Source organism: Petaurus breviceps, unplaced genomic scaffold (assembly GCF_028583685.1).
Source record: "Petaurus breviceps papuanus isolate PSGF00001 unplaced genomic scaffold, PetGlider_PUasm1.0 90847, whole genome shotgun sequence".
NCBI classification, from domain to species: Eukaryota; Metazoa; Chordata; class Mammalia; order Diprotodontia; family Petauridae; genus Petaurus; species Petaurus breviceps.
The window spans coordinates 26829192-26852497 of record NW_027187360.1 but is presented as its reverse complement, the minus strand read 5'-3'; the positions used below and the strand labels follow the sequence as shown (position 1 = coordinate 26852497).

Here is a 23306-nt window from a genome sequence, read left to right as displayed (position 1 = left end):
CTTTGGCTAACATCAGAGCTAGAGTTCTCCTCACACTCCGAGGATCACACTCTTCTTTGGTTGCCCAGTTATGTTTCTTGGTAAAGATACTGGAGTGGTTTGCCATTTCCTTCTCCAGGACATTTTACAGATGAGGAAAATGAGGCAAGCAGAGTAGGTGACTTGCGTAGGGTCACACAGCCAGTGAGTGTCCAAAGCCAGATTTGAATTCAGTCCTCCTGACTCAAGGTCCAACACTATATCTTCCACTCAACCTAGCTGTCCTCACCCACTTCTACCCTGCTGAAAAAGTACAGCTGTTAAATTTGTGTGCCCTTTGACATTTCCTGCCCTTCTAGGGGTTACTTAAGATTCTCTTTACAAAGCCAGGCTTTTAGAGCAGGGTTCTTAACCAGAGGTCCATGACCTTGTTTTTTAAATATTTTGATAACTGTATTTCAATAGAATTAGTTCCTATATATCTTAGTTTATGCATTTAAAAATATTATTCTGAAGAGGGAATCATAGGATTCCTCAGACTGTTAAAGGGATCCATGCCACTGAAAAGGTTATGAGTCCCTAACTTTAGAGTTGGCTAGATTGTTTCCTCTGCTGCTGGGACTGCTCCTGTGAGGTATGGACTCTCTATTGCCTGCTCCCCTATAGATTAAGAAACTGAAACTCAGAAAGGTCAGGTGACTTCAGATCACAGAATGGGAGCCAGAAGGGGTCTTGAAGGACCAGAAGTCCCACTTCTTCATTTTACAGATACTGAGATCCAAAGAGATTAAAGGACTCATTTGGAGTCACACAGCTAGTGTCTATCTCCCCATGATCACCCAGCTAGTATATAAGTAACAGAGGCAGGATCCAAACCCAGGTTTTCCTAATTCTGAGTCCAGCACTCCCACCATTACTCTATATTCCTACTGAAAACTTTCCCTTTTTCAAGCAGTTTATATTCCACCTCCTCCATGAAGCCCTTTATTGAATTTTTCTGGGGAGGTAAGGCAATTGGGGTTAAGTGACTTGCCCAAGGTCACACAGCTAGTACATGTCAAGTGTCTGAGGCTAGATTTGTACTCATAGCCTCCTGATTCCAGGGCTTGTGCTCTATTCACTGTGCCCCCTAGCTGCCCCACTCCACGAAGCCTTTTAAAAATTATGAACTTAATCATTATTAACAACAACTAGCATTTATTAAGCACCTACTGTATGCCAGGTACTGGGCTAAGCACCATGAATGTTAAGAAAAGCAACAGTTCCTCTGCTCTTAGAGAAGCTCAGTCTGATGGAGGAGACAACATGCAAAACATTACATATTAACAAGTTAGAGACAAGATAAGTGATCAGTAAATGGAAGGAACTGGCATTTAGGGGGACTGGGAAAGGCTTCTTGTAGAAGGCAGAATCTTAGTAGAGCCCTGAAAGGAGCCCAGAGGCAGAGAAGAGGAGGGAGAGAGTTTTCCAGGCACAGGCCTTCCAAGTCAGTGAAAAATACATGAAGTCACAAGAGGGATGGTGGGGCAAGGAGTCCACAAACATCACAACACACAAAGAACAGAAAAGATCACATTCATGATCACAAATTGCTCCCTTTCAGAAATTGTTATTCAAAAACTTGTGGGGACAAATGTCTTAGATATTCACAGTTAGAAAGATCTTTGGGAGGTTTATTCCAACCCCTCATTTTACAGAGGAGGAAACTGAGTCTCAGAAAGGCAAGAAGTGACTTGAGTAGGATCACAAATGGCAAGTGAGTGGCAGGTTTGGGCCTAGACTACTGGTCTCCTAATTCCCACCTGAGAGCCCTGACCCCGGCATCACCTGCCTGAAAGTCCCCTCACAGATCCTGGAATGGATGAAGTCCAAGCTTATATTAGTGAAAGATCTGCTAAGAAGAAACACGGTAGAGAACAAAGTGGGACTTAGAAGCTGGTCAGTTGCCCTAGGTCTGAGTCCCAGCTGTCCATGGCTAATTGTATGACTTTGGGCAAATCACATCCCCATTTTGGGCCTCAGGTTCCCTATGTACATTTTGCTTTTAGAAGGTGTGTATTAAATTTATCAAAGGAATAACAATTTACCCACTTGTGTCCTCTGTTGAACTTTGTTTCCTTTTCTTTTGTGATGCTTTGCTTTCTTGTTTCCTTGCATCTCTATTACTAGCCAACAATTTACCTTCCCCTGCCCCACCCCTTAGAAACCCTTATAACAAATAAATATAGGCAAGCAAAAAACATCAACACATTATTCATCTCTGAAAATATATGTCTCTTCACCTCTAGTCCATCACCACTCTCCCAAGGCAAACTTCATCATCAGTCTTCTGAAGTCCGGCTGTGTGGCTACATCAGTCAGAAGAGTTCTAAAGTCGGAAGTCATCCTGTCCGTGGTCTTTAAGTAGAAGCCTTTCCCAAAGCCGCCTTTGGAAGCGATCTTTTCCTATGCCTCTCCCCGCGGTGCCGCCCCCTCCACCCACCGTTTCTCTTCACTTACTGACCTTTCCTGAGCTTACTACACTTGCCCTCGAATCAGACTTACATGTATATGTGTTAATATCTCTATAATAGATTGTAAGATCCACTGATACTTGGGGCAAGTTTTTCATCTCTGTATTCCAGTCTCTAGCATGCATCCTTTTTTGACAGACCGGTGATTTCATCGGTAGGAAGCTCCCTCCACCCATGCAGGACAGCACATTTCTCTGCACCTTATGGTCTTAGAGAATTTTCTGGGTCACTGAGACGTTAAGTGACTTGCCTAGAGTCTCACACAGCCAGTGCGTATCAGAGGCAAGCCTTCCACCAGGCTAGAGATCTCCCAGACTCCGAGGTCAGCACGAGCACGCTGCCTCTCCTGGGGCTCTGAACTCTGGGCTGGGGCTGAGGCTCTGGGCCCGAACAATTCTGCAACCTTGGGGGCTGTGGCCAGAGGCAAAAAGCCACCGGAAACAGAGGTTGCTTCTCGTGTTTGCCGCGTAGGTTTCGTTGCTTTGATCGTCTATGAACGGGTGTGGTTCCCACCAGAAGTCGGCCCAGGTGGGAATAAGGGAGAGAGGAGGGCAGCCCCTCCTTTCCCCCTTTCTCGCTCTCCAGCTTCACCTGCCCATCTTCCTCCATCCCCCATCTCTGGGTACTCGGGGACTGGGGGTGGGGCAGAGGAAGGGAGGATATGGAAGGGGGGGGGAGGGGAGCAGCCCCTCCAACAAGTACCAGGCACGGGGGAGGAGTCGGGACACCTGCAGCTCCTCTCTAGCCCTTCCTCCCAGAAAACTTCACCTGGTTCCTGGCCAAAGCACATTGGAGCGTCCCGGCTGGGCAGGGGCCTTTGTTACGTCCCTCTCAGTCCTTCTCTGACACCCATAGGTCCTCATTTAACACTTAGCTTTGCACCGCTCTAAAGCACTTATCTTGCATTACTGTGCATTGTGGCTATTTGCGTCCAGTCTCTCTGCTAGACGGTGAGCTTCAGGAAGCCGGGACCTTATCATATCTGCATCATATCTTATTTCCCCCAGCCCGGATCCCATGCTTTGCTCACTGTAGGCACTTAGTAAATATTTGTCGCATAAATAAAAATCGCTGTTACTAGATCTCACAGACGGGCTTGGGGCCAGGCAACCCCCCCGCCGCCCCCAGCGTTTGAGGGGAGGAGGGTAGGGGAGAGGGGCAGGAAGGGCGGGCTCAGGCTCGGGAGGGGAAGAGACAGGGGGCCCCCAACTGGTGCCGCCTTCTGAAAAACCGCTCAAACGCCTCCAGCGCTCACCCAGTTGATCTCCTGGGCAGCGGGCAGCGCTCACCCAATCCCAGACCCTGCAGGTACCGGGATCCCTGACCCCTTCGATGGGGAGACCCTGGGGCCACTGCTAGCAGAGGGGGAACTGGACTCTGAGACTGTAGGAGTCCCCCCTGTACCGCCTATCTTCCTTCGGTCTTCCAGCTCTTGGCTTTGCTGGAGAGACTTCCTGCGGTGTGGGGGAGCTGTCCTCAGTCTTCGTATCTCCAGTAGGGATATAGGGTCGACGGAGTAGGGCTAAGGGAAGAGAGTACTCTGGCCTGCTTACTGGCCCTGTACCCCACTCTGGGCGACACCCAGGGCCGGGAGACTTCTGCTCTGGTTCCAGCTTCTGGAAACGTTGGGGCACGTGCCCGAGTCTGGAACCTAGGTGGCCACTGGAACCAGACCTGGATGAGGGAAGGGAGAAGGCAAGGAACTCTGGTTTTGAGAAGGGGGAGACCAGGGAACTCTCCACTCTTGCTCTGGGCCCTTGCATGGAAGCTGGTCATTCTCCCTCTTCACCTCCTCTGCATAAAATTCCTACTGTTCTTACAGTCATTGTATCCCCAAACTCACAGGATCTGGATCTTGGCAGGGCTACTCATGGTTTGTAACCTCAGGTAAGTCGTCTTTGAGCCTCTCAGGGACCATTTTCAAGAAGACTCATTCGTTCCCAGAGGGATGACTGAATTGGGGTGGGGCAAAGGGGAGAGGAAGGGTTGCTGTTCTATGTCTGGGAATGAAGTCCCTATCCCCTTCCCCTCTTCAGTTCCTTTTTACCTCTTTCATTTGTAGACTGAGTGTTGTCTGTAGGAGAAGAAAACTAAATCGGGGGAGGGAGAGAAATTCTAAGCCTAGGGGTGTTGCCTACCCTAGAAGGGTCCTCCCCTTCTGTCCACCATTCATAAAATGTAGGAGCTAGCAGGAAAGGAAGAGGCCATCCAGTCTAACCCCATGGTTTGTTTGTTTTTTTTTTCAAAAAGAGAAACTGAGGGCCAAAGTGGAGTAAGTGATCTATCTGCTGTCACACAAGTAGTAAATAGCAAAACTAAGATTCATGTCTAGGTCCTTTAATTACAAATCCAGCACTCTTGGATATATACACCATTAATATATACATGGATAATTGTACCATGTTGTCTCCCAGGGATATTAAAGAAATACACAGAAAATGCAAGAGTCAATCACAGAGCCAGGACTGGAACCCAAGTGCCTTGATTCCTAGCCTATGGCTCTTGATGCTATACCATCTACCTCCCTCAGGGCATGGTATGAAGGGTGGGGTAGTGACTGATGGTCTCAGCAATGGGACCTGGGATAAGTGAGGGAACTCCTCTATCATCTACCCCCATAGGGAAAAAGTGTTGGAAAGGCTGGGAGGAGGGGAAAGAGGACAGGGCAAAGGGGAGAGGGAATTATGGAGGGGCTAAACTTGAAGAGGGGGAAGGAAGAGCCAGAAGGAACCGAGCAGCATATGGGCAGGTTGGGCCTTGGAGTTGTGTTGGGGAGAAGCCTGTAGCTCAAGAATGTGTACATGGGCAGGAGCTCAGGGGGAGGGAAGGAAAGTGAAGGAACTGCCAAAAGATGCAGAGTCCAATATGATGTCTCTAGGGAGATAAAGAAAACCTTCTAGACCCTCTTCTTTATTCAGCCCTAAAGCAATAGCCCTGCCTAGACCTAGCCCTGTATTTCTTCTCTTGTATGTTGCAGCCCTTGGGTTGAGGATCTTATGCTTGTGCTTCCAAATGGTCTCTGGGAGTTCCTTGGGGCAGTGGGGTAGGGGAATGTTTCTGACTGTTAGGGCAGAGGACTATTAATTCCATCTGCCTAAACTTTGAATGGAGACTTGTAGAGATAACTTGAATGGTTTCTTAAGCCAGCTCTAAACTGGCACACTAGCCCGAGAAAGTGTGAAAAATTGTGGTCCAGGTGTGATTGTCAAGCAATCTGTTTATTGATACCATGAGCAAGGTTTTTATAGAATAATGACACAAAGAAGGTAATTATAGGTCACTTAGTTTTCTAATACTCTTTGTTCAATTTCAAGAAGCCAGACAGTGATGTGAATTTAGGCCTTGACAATTATCATGTCCTTTGATGATTTCCAAGCCATATGAATAGTATCTAAGAATGTATGGGTGAGCTAACACCTTCTGGCAGTAATCCCAGAACAAGGCACATCCCTGGAGCACAGGATATCTGGAAGGCTCTGATTTATAGCTGATTCTCAAGGGAAAAACAGGACTAGTCACTTTGGGCTGGCCACAGGAAAAACCTGGAGCTAACTTATCTAAGACCAGCCTGATTCCTGGATCAAGTGTTTTGGCTCCCTTCAGAGACTGGACAGCTTGAGGACTCCATCTGGCCTCCCTGAGGCTCTGCTTTAGGGTCTAGAGGAAGATGGAGGGGGGAGGGATTCATAAAAAACACAAATAGAAACCCAGAGAACAAGTGTTGGGGTGTGGGAAAGGGGATGATGAAATTAACTTCCCTTCAGACTGTGGGAGGGCTAAGGGAGAGAAAGGGAAATAGGATGGTGGTCCATCTCCTTCTAGGCCTAAATTGATTGAGAAGTCTGCAAGTTCATCTGTCTAATGCTGTTCTTACTACTAGATACATGGGACTAGGTGAAACTGAGCATCAGGTAAGATCAGGCAATGTAGCCCTAAAGACTGACTGGTCATGGCTCCTTCCAGTCCTGTTAGAGTTACATTGGCCTGGATCAATGTGGGTGCTAATTAGCATTTAAGCCCTAGTGAAAACTCTACTTTGAAATGGAAGAAGGGTGGGACATGACCAGTTTAGGGCATTGCTAGAGATTGTGAATTAGACAGCTTGGCATAGGGAGTATGCCCCTTTCTCTGTCACATCCAGACCACAGGGAAATGGGGCTGGCTGTGCTACACTGGGGTATGCAGAAAGAAGTGGGGAGAAGTGGATTCTCCAGGCTTTTCAGATTCATATATTCCCTACAAATCCTATCTGGGCCTTTAAGCCAAATTTAATGATCAACTCCAGCCATCATAATACCAGAAGCAAACTTCATTCTTGTCTTTCTTACATTAAGAGTACTTCATAACATAACCAATAGAAAGCTGACTTTGAAGCTAGGCAGACCTGGGATCCAGTCTGCCTTGGATACTTCCTAGTTGTGTATCCATCCCTGAGTGAGTCGACCTCTCAATGAGCTAGACAGCTCTCCATAAGTTGTAGAGGAGGTGCAACCACCTGGGAGTTCCCTGTACCAATGAAATCGCCTGTCTAATCCCTTTTCAAGCTACACTGTGGATGGGATCTGGCCGAAAGGACTTATGGTCCAAAGGCCACAGCCTGATTTCTCCTATTTTTGGCCAGGATTCTCAAGCTTGAGTCCCCAGCAATCATCTATGTGGGGAAAAGAGGTTTTACTCCTTGTACTGGGAAGAAACATTGGGTACTTTTCCTTTAAATGATTACTTTTTTTTTCTAGCTCAAAAAGAAACTTCCCATAAGAAAACAAAATGTCTTTTGCTGAAGTCATTGGTGAGAGCTGACCATGCCACCCAAGGAGCTGGGAATGGAGCCATCCTCCCCCCAACCCTCCATCCCGTTTCTCAGTTTTTCTCCCACTCCCAAAGCTCTGTGCGTAGGACTATGGTTTTAGCAAAGCAGTGACTTATGGACAGGATGGGTGGTGTGTGAGAGTTCCTCCCCCAGACTCTGGCCTGAGACATTGGGTTGAGTGTCTCATGCTATACCTTAACTCACCAAGAGGCAAGAAGTCTAACATTATGCTTCACCTGGAGTTTCTCCAGCCCTGTCCACTAAGACCCAGGCCAGGCCCCTCCTCCCTGAGTTCTGACATTCTTCCCTTCTCTTTGTCCAGGTGTGATCATAGCCTAGCAAAGGGCTCTGGGCCCAAATAGGTATTTAATAAATGTTTGCTGAATTGAATTGCTGTTGAATTTGTTTTTGAAATGAAGTCATTCTCCCAGGACTTCTGCATCCTGGGCCCACCAGAATGGATCCGGAGTGGTTTCCTCCCTGAATAGTCTAGAAACTGACAATGATTATGTCTGTGAGTTGAATAGATTGGGATGAAAGGCCCAGGTAGGCAGATTTCTTTGCTTTGTGTCAGGCTGCAACTGTTAGGCAGCCTACACCCAGACAAGAGATATTGATGGTTTAGGGCAAAGGCTTCTCTCCCCTGTCTTTGGGAATAGCTGTATTATGTGTGACCTGAATGTCTGTTATATGGCATCCTGTGCTAATAATTCCGGGGTGGAGGGGAAGTGCTTTTTATGGGAAGGTACAATCAGGCCTTGGGCATCCCTGACAAAAGGATCTCCCTCATTTACCAGCAACCTTTCCTGGTATAGAGGGGAGGGAAATGCTGATGCTACAAGGTGAGATATTTCTGGAATGGGAGCTGAAGAAGAAAGAATTGGTCAGTGGGTCCCTGGGAGATGGGAGTCTGTGTAGAATGATTCAGGCTGGGGATTCCAAGCTGGGTAACTGAGAGTCTGGGTCTTACTGGCTCCTCCCTACAGCTCCAGAATCTGTAGCTGCTGAGCCAATGGGGCTGGATATGAAGCGCTGGGTGGTCCCCATTACACTGGCCCTGACTGTCTGCACAGCTGTTACCCTGGTGCTGACCCTCCTGACCACTAACATCACCCTTCCCCCAGGAACCAAGGTGATTGCATCCAATAGCTCTCGATAACCTCTTAGTCCCACCTCATACCCTCTCCTCCCCAAGGCTCCTAAACCCCTCCCTCTCTACTCCTTAACCACTCAAATTTTTTTAACATTAAAAATCTCCTTCCCTGAACCTCTAAAACTTCTCCCCTTTCTCTGCACTACCCAAATTTCCTCTGAGACCAAAATTTCCCTTCCTGAGCCCCTAAACTATGTATCTTAATGTCCTTCCCTGACTCCCATTTCCCCTTTTTCCTGCATTCGCAAGCCCTTTTCTCCCTAACCTTCAATTCCACCAGTCTTCTCGCTTTTCCTGAGCCCCTCAAATCTTTCCTTCCCTAAATCCCAATCTTCCTTCCTTGCCTCTTCCCAACTTTTCCCTTCTTAACCCTCCCTCCTTATTACTTTCCCAAATCTCGGAACCGTATCCTCAGACTTTCCACTGCGACCTTCCCAAACCTTTCCTCCTCTCCCACTCTTTCCTCAGTTCGGTGTCGTGTTCGATGCTGGCTCCTCGCACACATCCCTCTTCGTGTACCAGTGGCCTTCGGACAAGGAGAATGACACAGGCGTGGTCAGCCAGACCATGGCTTGTGATGTGCAGGGTCTGTGCGAGGGCGGGAGAGGCAGTGTGTACTTGGGACCCCATTGCTCCCACCCCTACCCTTCTCTGCTCTCCCCATCGGGTCCCCCTCACTCTGCCCCTGGGTATCCCTCCGCGGCCTTCAGCCTCTCTCCTCCTTCCCTGCCCCGGCTTCCATTCACTTCCCACCCCACCTGAACTCGCTCACACCTGCCCTGGTGCCCACATGACTCCGCCTGCAGGCGATGGCATCTCCAGCTATGCTCGAAACCCTGAAGCTGCGGGAAGGTCCCTGCAGCCATGTTTAGATGAAGCAGTGAAGCTGATCCCAGCAGCACAACTAGCCCAGACCCCGGTGTACCTGGGTGCGACAGCGGGGATGAGAATCCTCAGGTACTATCTCCTTCCAGAGCTGTCATACTCCCCACTATCCCCAATCCCAGCCTTCCTGCACTCCCTCCTAAACCTTCCTATTCCTTAGGCAGAAAGAGCAAACAGACTTGAGAACCTTGATGGTCTAATGCAAAGAGCACTGCCTCTGGAGGTAGAGAAGTAAATGGTTCCAAATCCTGCCCCTGACACTATATGGATAACCCTGCACAGGTCACCTAATCTCCCTAAACCTTATTTTCCTCATATGTCAAATGACAGGGTTGGAGTAGATGGCCTCTTGGGTCCCTTTCAACTCTAGATTTATAATCCTAATTCTCCCCAGGAACCTCAACTACCAGGACCACCCCCCCAATCTATGATTCCCTAACCCCACTTTTCTGCTTCCCTGGACTCTCATCTCAGTTCTGCTTCTTCTTTGAGGGGCCTTAGACAAATAGGTGAACTGAACCAAATGATCTCTGAGATCCCTCTTGTCCTGAGAATTCCCATCCTTACTGCTTTGGGCCTAGGCCCAAGACAGACATTTTCTGTAACATATAACCCATCTCTCCCTCTCTCCCTTTTTTCTCCCTTTACTTTTCTGATTCCCTGCCTGAAAGATCCTGAGTATTAGGGGACTGATTTTTGAACTTTCTTTTAGCCTGGAAGACCCAGAAGCTGCTGCTTCTGTCCTGGCTGAGGTGAGCAAGACCATCCAGGAGTACCCCATGGATTTCCGAGGGGCTAGGATCATCTCTGGTGCTGAGGAGGGAGCCTATGGTTGGATCACCATCAATTACCTCTTGGATACCTTCACCAAGGTTCTTTCCACACCCTGAATCTCTCTGAAGGCCCTGATCCCCCTGCCTGCCATTCTGGCCCTGGCTTTTCTTGTGTCCCATCTAATAACACTACCCACTCCCTCCCTTTAGAGCCCTCAGCTTCCCAAGACCCCATAACCTCCACAAGGCTTGTTCTAACATTGCTTCTGTGTGGACAGTATTCAGTCAAGAATGGAGGCTGGATCCGTCCTCCAGCAGCCACAGTGCTTGGGGCCCTGGACCTGGGAGGGGCTTCAACCCAGATCAGCTTCCTCCCCAGTGGGGCCATTGCAGATCCAGCCACTGCCTCCCATTTCCGTCTGTATGGCTTCAACTACACCATCTATACACACAGCTACCTGTGCTATGGGCAGGCCCAGGCACAGAAGCAGGTGATCCTGAAGTTGAGCCAGGTGAGCACCCCAGGGGATTTGGGGCATGGAGTAGAAGGGGGTGATGGGGCACAGGGCTGGAGCACTGGAGGCAAAGAAACATAAGGGAAGGTCACTATAGATAGATACATAATGGGGGGGCAGGAGATGCAGGCAGAGGCATCATAGGATTTATTGTCAAGGGGTGGGGACGACATTTTTCAGACTGTTGACCAGCAACAACGCAAGATCTTAAGAAAAATTTTGCAAAGCTATGACCCTTCTTCTGTCTCCCCCACAACCCCAAATCCCTGAAATACCAAAGTAAGGCCCTTATTGATAATCCTGGCAACACTGCTCTGTTTCAAGGGGTCAATTTGACATCGACAAGTATTTATAATGACTCCTCTGGGTTCTTAGACAAGAACAATGTAGGATACAGTCCCTGCCCTTTGGCAGCTCGCAGACCAGGAAGACAGAGGAAGAGTTCAACCAGACTGAAGAATGGAGCATATCCTCAGCTCTAAAGGAAGACTAGGGCAGGTAGATGGTGCCATAGTGCATAGAGTGCTGAGTCTGGAGTCAGGAAGACTCATCTTCCTGAGTTCAAACCTGGCCTCAGGTTTGAACTTACTAGCTATGTGACCCTACACAAGTCACGTAACCCTTTTGCCTCAGTTTCCTCATCTGTAAAATGAGCTAGAGAAGGAAATAGCAAACCACTCCAGTATATTTGCCAAGAAAACCCCAAATGGGGTCATAAAGAGTCACACACAACTGAAGGATAACCAGGGGAAGATAGAAAAGGAGCAAATCCAGGCTTGACTCTTGGGGACTTGAAAGTCTCGGGGAAACAGTGGGACGTAATAGATTTGGAGTCAGAGGATCTCACTTCTCAACGCACTACTGCGTTTACTAGCTTTGTGACTTCTTTGGGCCTTAGTTCCTTTATTTGTGAAGTCAGGGTGGGGGGTGGATTTGTGTCCTCTAAGGTCCTTCCCAGTCTTCAATTATTATTTTATGCTACATGTAAGAGCATACCTAGGAGTCTAGGATAAGGTAAGGAGGGGTACATAATACCTACAGGAAGAAACCAGTGAACAACATGGGGCAGAATGCTGGACCACGATGCAGAAAGAAGGGTCAGTTTGGGATGGAGGAGAGAGTCAGGGAAGGTTCCTGGAGAAAGTAGGATTTTAGGGGGACCTTGAAGAGTAGGGGAAGAGTAGAAGCAGAAATAGGACCTAGAAACAAATGTGGATGTGAGATTCTGGTTGAGCATCGGTGGGAGATGCGTATTGAGGAAGGTTGGAGCCAGGCCGTGGCATTTGGCCACTGAGAAGCCATCAGTGATAGTGCTCATGAAGTGTGTGCTCTTAAAGATGGAGTCTGCTTCCTTTAAAGAGATGGAGAGAGGGCCCGGCCAGGTGGCTCAGCGAGTAAGAGCACCGGCTCCAGTGTCGGGATGATCTGGGGATCAAATCTGGGCTCAGATACTCAGCACTACACCCAGAAATAACTGGCCGTGTAACCTTGAGCAAGTTACTTAACCCCGATTGCTTAAAAAAAAAGAGAGAGATGGAGAGAGATGAGGGGACTGAAACTGAACTGAAATCTTTGGGTATTTTCCTGCCTCAACCTGATACCTGCTGGAACCACACTCTTATTCTTCATGTCCTCAAGGAGTCCCAGGATGCCTCTGGCCAGGTCGAGCATCCCTGTTATCACAAGGGCTTTAAGAATAAAGTGATGGCACGGTCTATCTATGACAGCCCCTGCACAGCCTACCTGAAGCCAACTGGTTTCAACTTGAACCAAGAGATGACGCTGGTGGGCACAGGCAATGTCACCAAGTGCCAGCAAGCCATCAGAACCATCTTCAATTTTACTGCCTGCGGCCCCCATCATCCCTGCGCCTTCAATGGCACCTACCAGCCTGCCACGAGTGGACAGTTCTTTGTAAGGCCGGGTCCTTGGGGGAGGTGGGGCAGAGGGTGGTGAGCTGGGAGCAATGGAAGAATGCTGGCCAGGTGGAGTCTCAGGATAACCAGCCAACACTGCGCTTCCTGCATTATGTCTCAGGCTAGGGCAGTGCACCAAACATCTGCCCCATGTAATCATATACTAGATAAAGGGGAAAGAGATTTTTATTTGTTTTGTCACATATATATACATGTCATACATGTATAATATAATACTATTATACATGTTACACATGTATAATTAGCATAAATGAGATTTCATAGGAAGACATAGGAGACACATAGGAAATCTCATTAATTAATCAAATTAATTAAATTAATCTCATTAATATGAAAAATAGTCCCCAATTGCTAGTGAAAGCTTTTATTCCATATGAAATTATCATGGCTAAAATTTATGCTAATTAAATAAAATGTTGTTGAAAATTTCATTCATTTCCTTTCTTGAAAATATATATGTGGATCTGCTGGGTGGCGCAATGAATAGAGCACCAGCCCTGGAGTCAGGAGGATCTGAGTTTAAATCTGGCCTCAGACACTTAACACTTACTGGCCATGTCACCTTGGGCAAGTCACTTAACCCCAATTGCCCTGCCTTCCCCCTCCAAAAAGCAAAAGAAAGAAAAGAAAAGAAAATATGCATAGTTAATTAGATTTCCTATGTGTCCAGACTTTAAGGACATCAGCGTGTGTGTGTGTGTGTGTGTGTGTGTGTGTGTGTGTGTGTGTGTGTGTGTAATATTGTCAGTTTTATTTATTTTATTTAATTCCTGTTTCTGTGGAGCTCACAGACCAGTGGTAGGAGGGAGACAAGCCATGCACATAAGTGTCATTAATGTACAATGAGAAGCTATGTGGTATAGTGAATAGAATGCTGGATTTGGGAGTTAGGAGGCCTAGGTTCCAATTCCCCCTCAGACACATAACCGAAGTGTGAGCTTGAGCAAGTCAATTGACCTTTCCAAACCTTAGTTTCCTCTTTGGTAAAATTAGGACAATTTTTCTACTGAGAGGCAGCTTAATATAATGAACAGATAGCTGCCTAGGAGTCTGAAAGACCTGGGTTCAAGTCTCACCTTTGTTATATACTGGCTGGGTGACTCTGGATAAGTCATGACCTCTTGATGCCTCATGTGGAGGCATTGTTAGAATTTTCTTCACTGGGAGTATCAATGAAATTGCAGGTTCAGTCCAAAATGGTTTGTTTGTTTATTTTTTCTTGGAGAGGCAATTGGGGTTAAGTGACTTGCCCAGGGTCACACAGCTAGTTAAGTGTCAAGCATCTGAAGCTGCATTTGGACTCGGGTCCTCCTGACTCCAGGGCCAGTGCTCTATCCACCGAACCTCCTAGCTTCCCCAAAATGTTTTTCCTACTACCCATCTCCTGTGGGAGGAAGACAAACTATAAAGTACTACATAAATGTATTGTTAATATTACAAGATAATGTAACTTTTATCATGTTATTGTTAATATTATGTGAAAAATGGATTAGAATGTTACAAAGCAAAAAGCTACTTGAGGTGAGTCAGCAAGCATTTATTCCTCAGTTACTCTGTGCTAGGCACTGTGCTAAGTACTTTCAATGACTGCAGGTGAAAGAGATGCTGGTGGCATAGAGAGGACATACTAGGTAGTGGGAACAGCATGAGAACTTACTCATAGAGGCAGGAGCAGTGTCCATGGAGGGGAGGAGCATAAGGGAGAGCATTGGAGAGAAGGCTATAAAGTTTGAGCATTGAGGGGCCTTGAATGCCAAGACAGAGGAATTTTAATTTGGCTTAGTGGACAACAGGGAGCCACTAATATTCTATCAGGAGCATTCCCAAGAAATGTAGGGAGATAAATAATGAGGACTGTCCCTGCTGGCTCTTTCTGAGAGAGAGCCAGTCTCTCTCAGAGACTCTGGGCAGTCTCTGACCTCCTCTGATTTTGTTCCACAGGCTTTCTCTGCCTTCTTCTATACCTTTGACTTCCTCAACATCACCTCGGGCCAGTCTCTGTTTGAGGTCATAGACACCATTGAGCAGTACTGTGGCCGCAGTTGGACAGATGTGAGCTCAAGGAATGAATGAGGGTGGAATAAAGGTTCCATGGAGCTTCCTGGGGAATCCTGTTGATTTGTGTGTGTGGAGGGGGGTTACAGGGTGGATACTGAGTCCAGGCGTAACTCTGAGCCCCAGTGGTCAGAGGTCAGAAGTCAGAGGTCAGGCTTAGATATCTGGGGAGTGCTTGTTAGCTATTAGATGAATTGAAAGTCCCTCATTCCTGAGAGGGTCTGATTATGGGCAGTCTTGAATGCCCAGATTTGGAATCTGAACAGTCCTTAGGCACTTCAGAGACATTAGCATCAGGTCAGTCTGTATTCTTCTTATCAGCCAAGAATTGACTTTGCTCCATTTAACATTCTCCATTTAAGTTGGAGAATTGGACTTCAGGGCAGATTTGGGCAGACCAGGGTAAGATTAGGTAGGACAGCTCAAACCTTGGGCCTGCTTGTCACTGAAAGGGAGGGGCAAAAAGCTCCTCCCCACTCAGGACAGGCTCCCAAATATCCCCATCTTCAGGTGACTGACAGTTACCCCAAACACAAATTGCGCTGGCTGCAAGATTACTGTGCTAATGCCAACTACATCCTCATACTCCTCCTGGAAGGCTACAAGTTCTCTGAGAAGAGCTGGACCTCCATCAGGTTCCAACAGAAAGTGAGTGTGGGTCTCTGGGAGGGAAGGAGAGATAAGCATGGCCTCCCACGGTGTGGGGTGTGGGGCTGGAACCCTGAACTCTCCCTGTTTTCTGACTGGTCCCTTTTAAATTCCTTACCAAGGGGAGCAAACAGTTAGATAACATGTTTGATGAAGTGTGCTTTCTTTCTTTCTTTCTTTCTTTCTTTCTTCCTTCCTTTCTTTCTTTCTTTCTTTCTTTCTTTCTTTCTTTCTTTCTTTCTTTCTTTCTTTCTTTCTTTCTTTCTTTCTTTCTTTCTTTCCTTCCTCCCTCCCTCCCTCCCTCCCTCCCTCCCTCCCTCTCTCTCTCTCTCTCTCTCTCTCTTTCTTTCTTTCTTTCTTTTTTTTAACAAAAGAAGGAACCAGGATTGATTTGAACCCTGACCTTACTCCTCTCCCCTACTCACCAAATGCCACATTAGACTATTTCTGTTTTCTGCTAATGGTTGGCCTTCTGTTCAATCTGAAAACAACCAATCAGTCAATAAACATTCATCACACCTCTACTATGTGCCAGGAACGAAGCTAAGTACTAAGTATACCAAAAAAAGCAAAAAAAGAGAATCTAATCTCAAGGAGCTCACTGTCTAACAGGTTAGACAACTCATAAACAGCTATGTACAAACTACATACATGATCTGTATGTATTTCTAGTCTATCCATTGGGAAAAATCAAGAGAGGAAAGGAACTAGCATTAATGGGGATTGGGAAAGGCTTCCTGTAGAAGGTAGGATTTCAGCTGAGCCTTGGAGGAATCCTCCAGGAGGCAGAGATGAGGAGAGTTTTCCAGGGATGGGGGACAGTCAGTGAAAAGGCCCAGTCAGGAAATAGCTAGAGTCTTGTTTGAGAAACAACAAGAAGGCCAGTGTCACTGGGTTGAAGAGTACATGGGAGGGATAGAGTGTAAGGTGTAAGAAGACTGTACAGGTGAGGGAGAGCAGCTTAGGAGGGACTTTGAATACTAAACAGAGGGTTTTATATTTGCTACTGATGGCATCTGGAGCCACTAGGGTTGATGGAGTAGGGAGTGATGCAGTCTTACCGGCATTTTAGGAAGATCCCTTTGACAGCTGAGCAGAGGATGACCTGAGGTTGGGAAAGGCAGACCAGTCAGCAGGCTGTTGCAAGAGTTCATTCCTGAGGTTGTAAGGGCTTGTGCCAAGGTGGAAGCAGGGTCAGAGAACAGAAGGGTATATATGTGAGAGATGTTACTAAGGTAAATCAACAGGCCTTGGCAACAGATTGCCTCATGGGGAGGGAGAGAGAGTGAAAAGTCAAGGGTGACTGGGAGCATGCTGGTATCCTCAGTGGTAATAGGAAAGTTAGAAAGAAGGGAGGGTTTGGGGGAGAGATGATGAGTTTGGACACATTGGACACATTGTGTTTAAGATATCTATGGAATGTCCAGTTCAAGACATCCAACGGGCAATTAGACATAGTCTAGAGGTCAGAATCAAGGTGATAAGCAGATCTGATAATCGTCAGCATGAAGAAGACCATTGAATCCATTGGAACTGCAGTTTTGCTACGGGTTATTTTGGAACTGAGAGTGTATGGAAAATTCACCTAGTACCACCGCCCCTCCTTCATTTCCTCCCCTCCTGGCCCCTTCCTGCCCATGTCTAGTTGACTGGCATTGGTCTAGAACAAAGTAGTGTTTGGCAGGAAGCTGGGGCTAGAGGAAGCCCGGGCTTTGTGAGCCAGCAGGAGGAAAACCCACACATTCTTCCTGAAGAGAAGATCCTTCAAGAGGAGTCTAGGGAATCCCATGTGAATGAAAAGGGCACTGGTGTCTGCAATCAAATCCTGTGGAATTTTCTTGTACGCCCTGCCTTCCCTATCTTCTCCTCCCAGGTCTCTGGCTCTCCCCTCATGACCTCAAGTAAAATGTGCAAACAACCCTCTACTTTGGGCTTAACAGAGACAAAGTCAAAGTTTCTCATAAAGAACTTTTACTAGGAGACCAAGAAGCAACAAAAACAAACAGAAAACATAGGAACAGCTGTCAAGTGGGAGGGCACACTATGATCCACGGAAATGAAGAAGGGAAGTAAGACTTTCTGGTTGACAGGGAGGAGCTGGGTATTCCCTGAGTCTAGAGATCCTATATTTAGAACTGGAAGGTACTGAGAGGTCATCTTGTCCACTGCCCTCATTCAATGAGGAAATGAAAGCTCACATAGGAGAAGTGATTTGTCCACAGGGGTCATAAGTCGTAGAATCAGGATTTAAGCCCGCATGCTTTGATTCCAAATTCCAGAGCTTTCTTTAAGTGAGAGAATACCTCTTTAATTCAGCCTGGTTTAGACAGGGAGATGGATGGTGATTTGTAGGAGTCCTTAGAATTTTGAGGTGTACCCAATTTGGCTCATTTCCTAAATGTTCTTCCTCAAGATACACCCCCATTCCGTAGTGAAAAGAATGTTGGATTTGGAGTCAGACAACCTAGATTTGAGTCCTGGGTCTTTTTCTTGCTAGTTGTTATGATCTTACACTGGTAATCATTTGACCTCTCTGAGCTTCATTTTCTGCATCTGCAAAATGGGGCTAGCCATACTTGTACAACCAACTTCGTAGGGTTATTGGGGGAGACAGAGATATAAGTTTTACAAAGTACCATGTCAATGTGGGGCAGCTAGGTGATACAGTGGATAGAGTGCTGGGCCCTGCAGTCAGGAAGACTCATCTTTGTGAGTTCAAATCCAGACTCAGACACTTAGTAACTGTGTGACCCTGGGCAAGTCACTTAGCCCTATTTGCCTCAATTCCTTATTTGTTTAAGAAAAAAAATTATCTGGAAAAGGAAATGGCAAACTGCTCCAAGTCTCTGCCAAGCCTTGGCCCCAAAGTTAAGTGGCAATGATGATTCTCTTAGTAATAAAATTTCTCTGAACCACACAAAGGTTTGAGAGCCCAGGATAAGAGAAGTATGGATTCGCCTTCTCTGATAGCATAGGGGTTCTTAGGCATGGTCTCTGCTCTAACTCTGCTCTGCCCCTTGGCCAGGCTTCAGGGACAGACATCGGGTGGACCCTTGGATACATGCTGAACCTAACCAACATCATTCCGATTGAAGCTCCGGCTCATGTTCGTACCCAGAAGGAGGGACTCTGGGTCACCTCCATCATCTTCCTTGTACTAACCCTGGTTGCAGCACTGGTCCTACTGCTGGTATACATCTTCTGAGGGAACTCTTCCTATCCTGAGGGGAGGCCCAAGCCCAGGGTCTTGCCCTGTCCCTCTCTTCCTACCTCTGGTTCAAGGAAGGGTCATTTTCAGCCACTGACCCTAGAGCCCAACATGGCTACCGGATGTGGGCAAAGAGGTGCCTCATGACTCTCTGTGTTTCTTACCAACCTACTCCCTATATGTCTCACATGCCATCAGTTTCTTTCTGTGCATGTGTACCATACTCTACTGCACATATTTTTCTCTATTCACACCCCATTTCTCCCATTGTTGTCATTCTGCTTCATTCCCAAAGGCCCCCACCATCCTCCCCTTCTGTTTAGTCTATAGACCTTAGGTTAGGGGGAGGAAGGTTAGGGGCTCTCACGCAATCACTAGCTGGCTTTCTCTGGGGGACACAGGGACCTTCGGATGGTATATACTTGTGCAAACACATGCATGAACCTAGTGGCATAATGGTATAAATACCTCCACCCTTATGCACACTGAGAGCTCAGGACCCCCATTTGGAAATCTTAATTAAAGTTAGGCCTGTTTCAGTCTACATGTTTGACTCTGTGTAAACAGGGGCTTTGTAGGAAGCATCTGGGGAGAACCAGAACTCTGATTCTGGGGACTGGCTATTTGGCTGAAGGCTCCAAAACTTCATCCCAGGCCTTACACCGCCCCCCCCCCCCCACATCCAAGAGTGCCTTCAGTCAAGTGCAAGGGCCACAAGATGGTGGGAATACTCTTCTGTGTGGCATTCCCCTTCTCAGCATATGCACCTTAAGCTACATGTGACTGGGTCAGGGCACTGGCCCTGAGAATAAGGCAGAAGATGAAGGATTGGCATAGAGTGAGATGGGAAATATCCCCTTATTGAGAAGACCAAAGCTATGGGGAGGGAAAATGAGTAATTGCCACTTCCCACTGGGGCCTTGGAGACTTGGAGACAACCTTAGAGCATCCCAATCCAGTGGTGTCTGAAACCCTTCTTAGGTCCCCTGGGCCCTGACCTCTTGTTTTTGCTTTCTCCTTTTCCCCTCCCAGTCTTCCTGTCTTACTACTGGCATATACTTGGGAGAGGAAGTGTCAGGTTGGAGTGAAGTAGGGGTAATCTCTGATGATTCACATTGTCCAGAGACTCCCAGCTAGACCTATTCCCTAGGAGTGACCAGAACAAGGGGAAGAGGGGGAGTGAAGCATTGTTCAGGGCTGGGTGGTTCCAAGGGTGAGGGGTGGGGATGCTGGAAGCTGTGCCTGAGTAGCACAGCCCCAGAAAGCATGGCACAAAGGGGTGGCCTGGAATCATTCGTCTTCTCCTAAAAATATTCATGTTCTGACCAGGGTAATGGATCTTGGTGGGCTCCCTTGTCCCCAAAATATGTCATCTGTTTAGAGAACATGGCAGAGAAGAGGCAGAGGATGATTTGGCCCTTTGGAGGGCAACCATAGAGGTCTTTATGGATGGCTGAGTATATTAATCAGGAGTCCTTAACCTTTTTTATGTCATGGACCCTCTTTGGCTATCTGGTAAAGCCTGTGCCCTTCTCAGAAAAATGTTTTTAAATACCTGAAATGAAATACTTTTTCATTTCAGGATTATAAGGGATACCAATTATATTAAAACAAAGATGTGAATTTTCCCGTCCAGTTTCATGTACCCACTGAAACTGATCCATGGACCTCAAGTTGAGAATCTCATATCAATGATCCCCAGGAATTTGAATCCAAGCTTCTCTACTTATTGGCTGTGTGACAGTAACCAAATCACTTAACCTCTCTGCACCAGGGTTTTCTTCTCAGTAAAATATGAGGTTTAGAGTAGATCTCCAAGGGCCCTTTCAGCTCATAAATCCTATGATACTTTCAACACCAGCTGTGAGAGCCACCTTCTCCCCATTAGGGCTATCCATCCTTAATCTTTGAGATTTTCATCATTCCTCCCATCAAAACTCAAGCTGGTGGGTTCTTGGGAAATCAAAGTTGTTTTCTCAAGACCTTTTCAGGCTGCATTGAGCCCTGATTTCCTGCCCTGTCCTCTACTTAATGCTCTTCTTTCTACAGGGCAATTAAACCCTCTGAACCTTAGCAGTCACTCATTCCCAGGACACTTGGGTCTCTTCCTGCTGGGGTCCAGCTAGGGAGAATTCTTAGTGCTATAGAGATTAAGCTCCCAGTGCAACAGATGGGGAATGGACATACATTTATTTTTTTTTCAAGTAACTAGTACCCCATGAAAATCAGAGGGTGCTCAGTAAGAGCTGGGAAACTTGTCATGTGCCCACTTAACTGTTAGGAGGCAAAAGGACTGGTCTCCATCGAAAAGTATCCTGGACAGTGCTACCCTCTTGTGGCCTCAGGTATGCATGACAATTAAGAAAAGGGGAAACTAGAGAGGCAGAAATTAGGAGTAATGAAGTAAGAGGTGGGAAGTATTAAATCGCGGGAAGAGACAGGAAACAGGTAGGAGTCCTTAGGTGTTACCTGAAGATGAGGCCTGAGGTAAATCAGAGAAAATGTTGAACTGGGAGCAAAGTTTGTGATAAACATGTTCTGACCAGGGTTTGTGATAAACAAGGTGGGGGAAGTCAGGCATGGCCTGATGCTGACTCTAGATTTTGGGAGAATATGTTTAAAAAAAAAAAAGACTTCAAAAAAGAGGATAGGTCTTAGGACCATCAGTTTAGAACTGGAAGGGACCTTACAGGTCATCTGGTCACAGAATCAAAGTCTTTTGAGTTGGAAGGCACCTCAACAGCCAAATCATATACAAACCATTTAGCATGGTGCCTAGCACATTGTAGGCATTTGGATAGAGAACCTTTGACCTTGAGGCCACATGTGTCCCACTAGGGCCTCAAGCTCAGCCCTTTGACTGTTAGAAGCTTGAGGTTCCCACCCCGAAATCCAAAAGGAATTCCTACTTCAACATCCTAATCTCTACTTGAAGATCTCAAATTAGAAGGACCTTAATGATGGGGATGGGATTTGAGCCCCCAGAAGGAAAAGACATGTTTTGAGGTTCTGGACCCCAAAAAAGGAAAAACCCGTAAACCTCCCTTGGAAGACCTTTCCAATTCTGGATAATTCTTATTGTTAGAATTTTCTTTGATGTCTTTCCTGACATTAAATTTAAATTTCCCTTGTTATAACTTTCATACATTGCTCCTGATTCTACCCCCTGGGACCAATCAGAGCAAGTCTGACATTTATCTCTTCTACATGACAGCCCCTCAAATATTTAAACATAGCTATCATGTCCCTAACATCTGCTCTTCTCTGGGCTGTGTCCCCATTTTCTTTATCTGGTCTTCATGACATAGACAGAAGACCTTTCATCATCTCGGCTGCTCAGTGCATCATCGAGGAGCTAGGTGGCATGGTGGAGAAAGTACTGGACTTGGAATCTGGAAGGCCTGAGTTCCAATCCTGTTCAGATACTTACTAGCCATGAACCCCAAGCAAGTCACTTAACTTCAGTTCCCTCATCTATAAAGTTGGGATAATAATGGCACTTACCTCACAGGGTTATTGTGAGGATCAAATGAGATAATATATGCATAAAAGCATTTTGCAAACCTTAAAGTGCTAGATAAATGTTACTTATTATTTTTCTGATAACCCTTTTATTTGTATTCTCCAACATATCAATGTCTTTGGTAAACTATCGCACTTAACACAGTACTTCTGATGTGGTGTGACCCAGGCAGAATATAGGGAGACTATTCCTGCTTCAATATTGGAAGCTATGGAAAGCTCATGATCACATTAACTCTTTTTGACTGGTGCCTACAAATACTGACTCATTACAAGCATATAGTTCACCCCCAAACCGCAGATCCATTTCAGACAAACTGCTGTCTAATCATGTCTCCCTCATACCGTGTTCATGAGGTTGATTTTTTGAAACTAAATGTAAGATTTTATGTGTTCCCCTATTGAATTTCAACCCAGATTCAGCCCAATTTTCTGGCCTGTCAAGGTTTTGAGGTTTGTTTGTATAGTGATTCTGTTATCCTTTCCATCTTCAAATTTGCTGAGCATGCCTTTTATCCAAGTCCCAAATAAAAATGTCCAGGGCTATATACCGTAGGCATCCCTTGGACACCCCCCTGGAAGCTCCAGTACCAAGTCAACATCAAGCCATTAACAACTACTCTTTAAGTTTACTTCTCAATTCATCTAACTATATTATGCTGGGCCATCACCAGTCATCTTGACTCTTGTCTTGTTACTGAACTCCAAGGACTCTGGAGAAGAGAGTGAGGCTGACACCTCTGCACAGCTCTGCCTCACTTAAATCCAATTCACTTGCAAGTCAAGACATCACCCTTATGATGTCATTGGTCCTCTTTGAGAACAAAGGATGAAAAAGAACTATATTATCATCTAGTGGCCATCTTGCCATCTTTTCCACAAGAATGGCATAGATTACTTTGTTAAAAGTTCTGATGAGTACCTATAAAATAACTATTTGATTTTTTTCAAGATGAGGAGAAAGGGAAAAGAAAGATTTTTGTTAACTGAAAATAAATGTTTAAAAAAGCTTTGCTAAAATCTAGATAAACCACATCTATGACATTTCCTTGATTTCCCAATTTAATAATGTCATTGAAAAGGAAAACAAGGCAAATGGTTTTTGTTTGTTTGTTTCTTTTGTTTTGTTTTTTGGCTTTTTGGAGAGGGGAAGGTAGGGCAATTGGGGTTAAGTGACTTGCCCAAGATCACATGGCTAGTTTTGTGTTAAGTGTCTGAGGCTGGATTTGAACTCAGGTCCTCCTGACTCTAGGGCTGGTGCTCAATTCACTATGAGTGTGTTTTTGATGAATCCATTCAGGCTCTTTG

At 46.3% G+C, this 23306-nt stretch overlaps 2 protein-coding genes across 2 annotated transcripts in view; both read left to right on the top strand.

The window, feature by feature from the left end:
• Nucleotides 1–23306, top strand: part of EHMT1 (euchromatic histone lysine methyltransferase 1) — a 430700-nt gene that overhangs the window by 44578 nt on the left and 362816 nt on the right. The window lies entirely within an intron of this gene.
• On the top strand, nucleotides 3735–18600 carry LOC138149647 (ectonucleoside triphosphate diphosphohydrolase 8-like). The gene is made up of 10 exons (XM_069072792.1): nucleotides 3735–4379; nucleotides 8289–8434; nucleotides 8924–9041; nucleotides 9262–9412; nucleotides 10053–10212; nucleotides 10392–10625; nucleotides 12267–12542; nucleotides 14507–14617; nucleotides 15131–15268; nucleotides 18294–18600. Exons 2-10 carry the CDS (start codon nucleotides 8315–8317, stop codon nucleotides 18471–18473), a joined length of 1488 nt encoding a protein of 495 aa, XP_068928893.1. The 5' UTR covers nucleotides 3735–4379; nucleotides 8289–8314; the 3' UTR covers nucleotides 18474–18600.

What these genes read in the sequence shown, in the direction of transcription:
- LOC138149647 (XM_069072792.1), top strand. Translation starts at nt 8,315, where the DNA reads ATGGGGCTGGATATGAAGCGCTGGGTGGTCCCCATTACACTGGCCCTG. An exon ending in TGATCCTGAAGTTGAGCCAG is followed by an intron (nt 10,626 to 12,266) that starts GTGAGCACCCCA and finishes CATGTCCTCAAG; the next exon opens with GAGTCCCAGGATGCCTCTGG. An exon ending in CCACGAGTGGACAGTTCTTT is followed by an intron (nt 12,543 to 14,506) that starts GTAAGGCCGGGT and finishes TTTGTTCCACAG; the next exon opens with GCTTTCTCTGCCTTCTTCTA.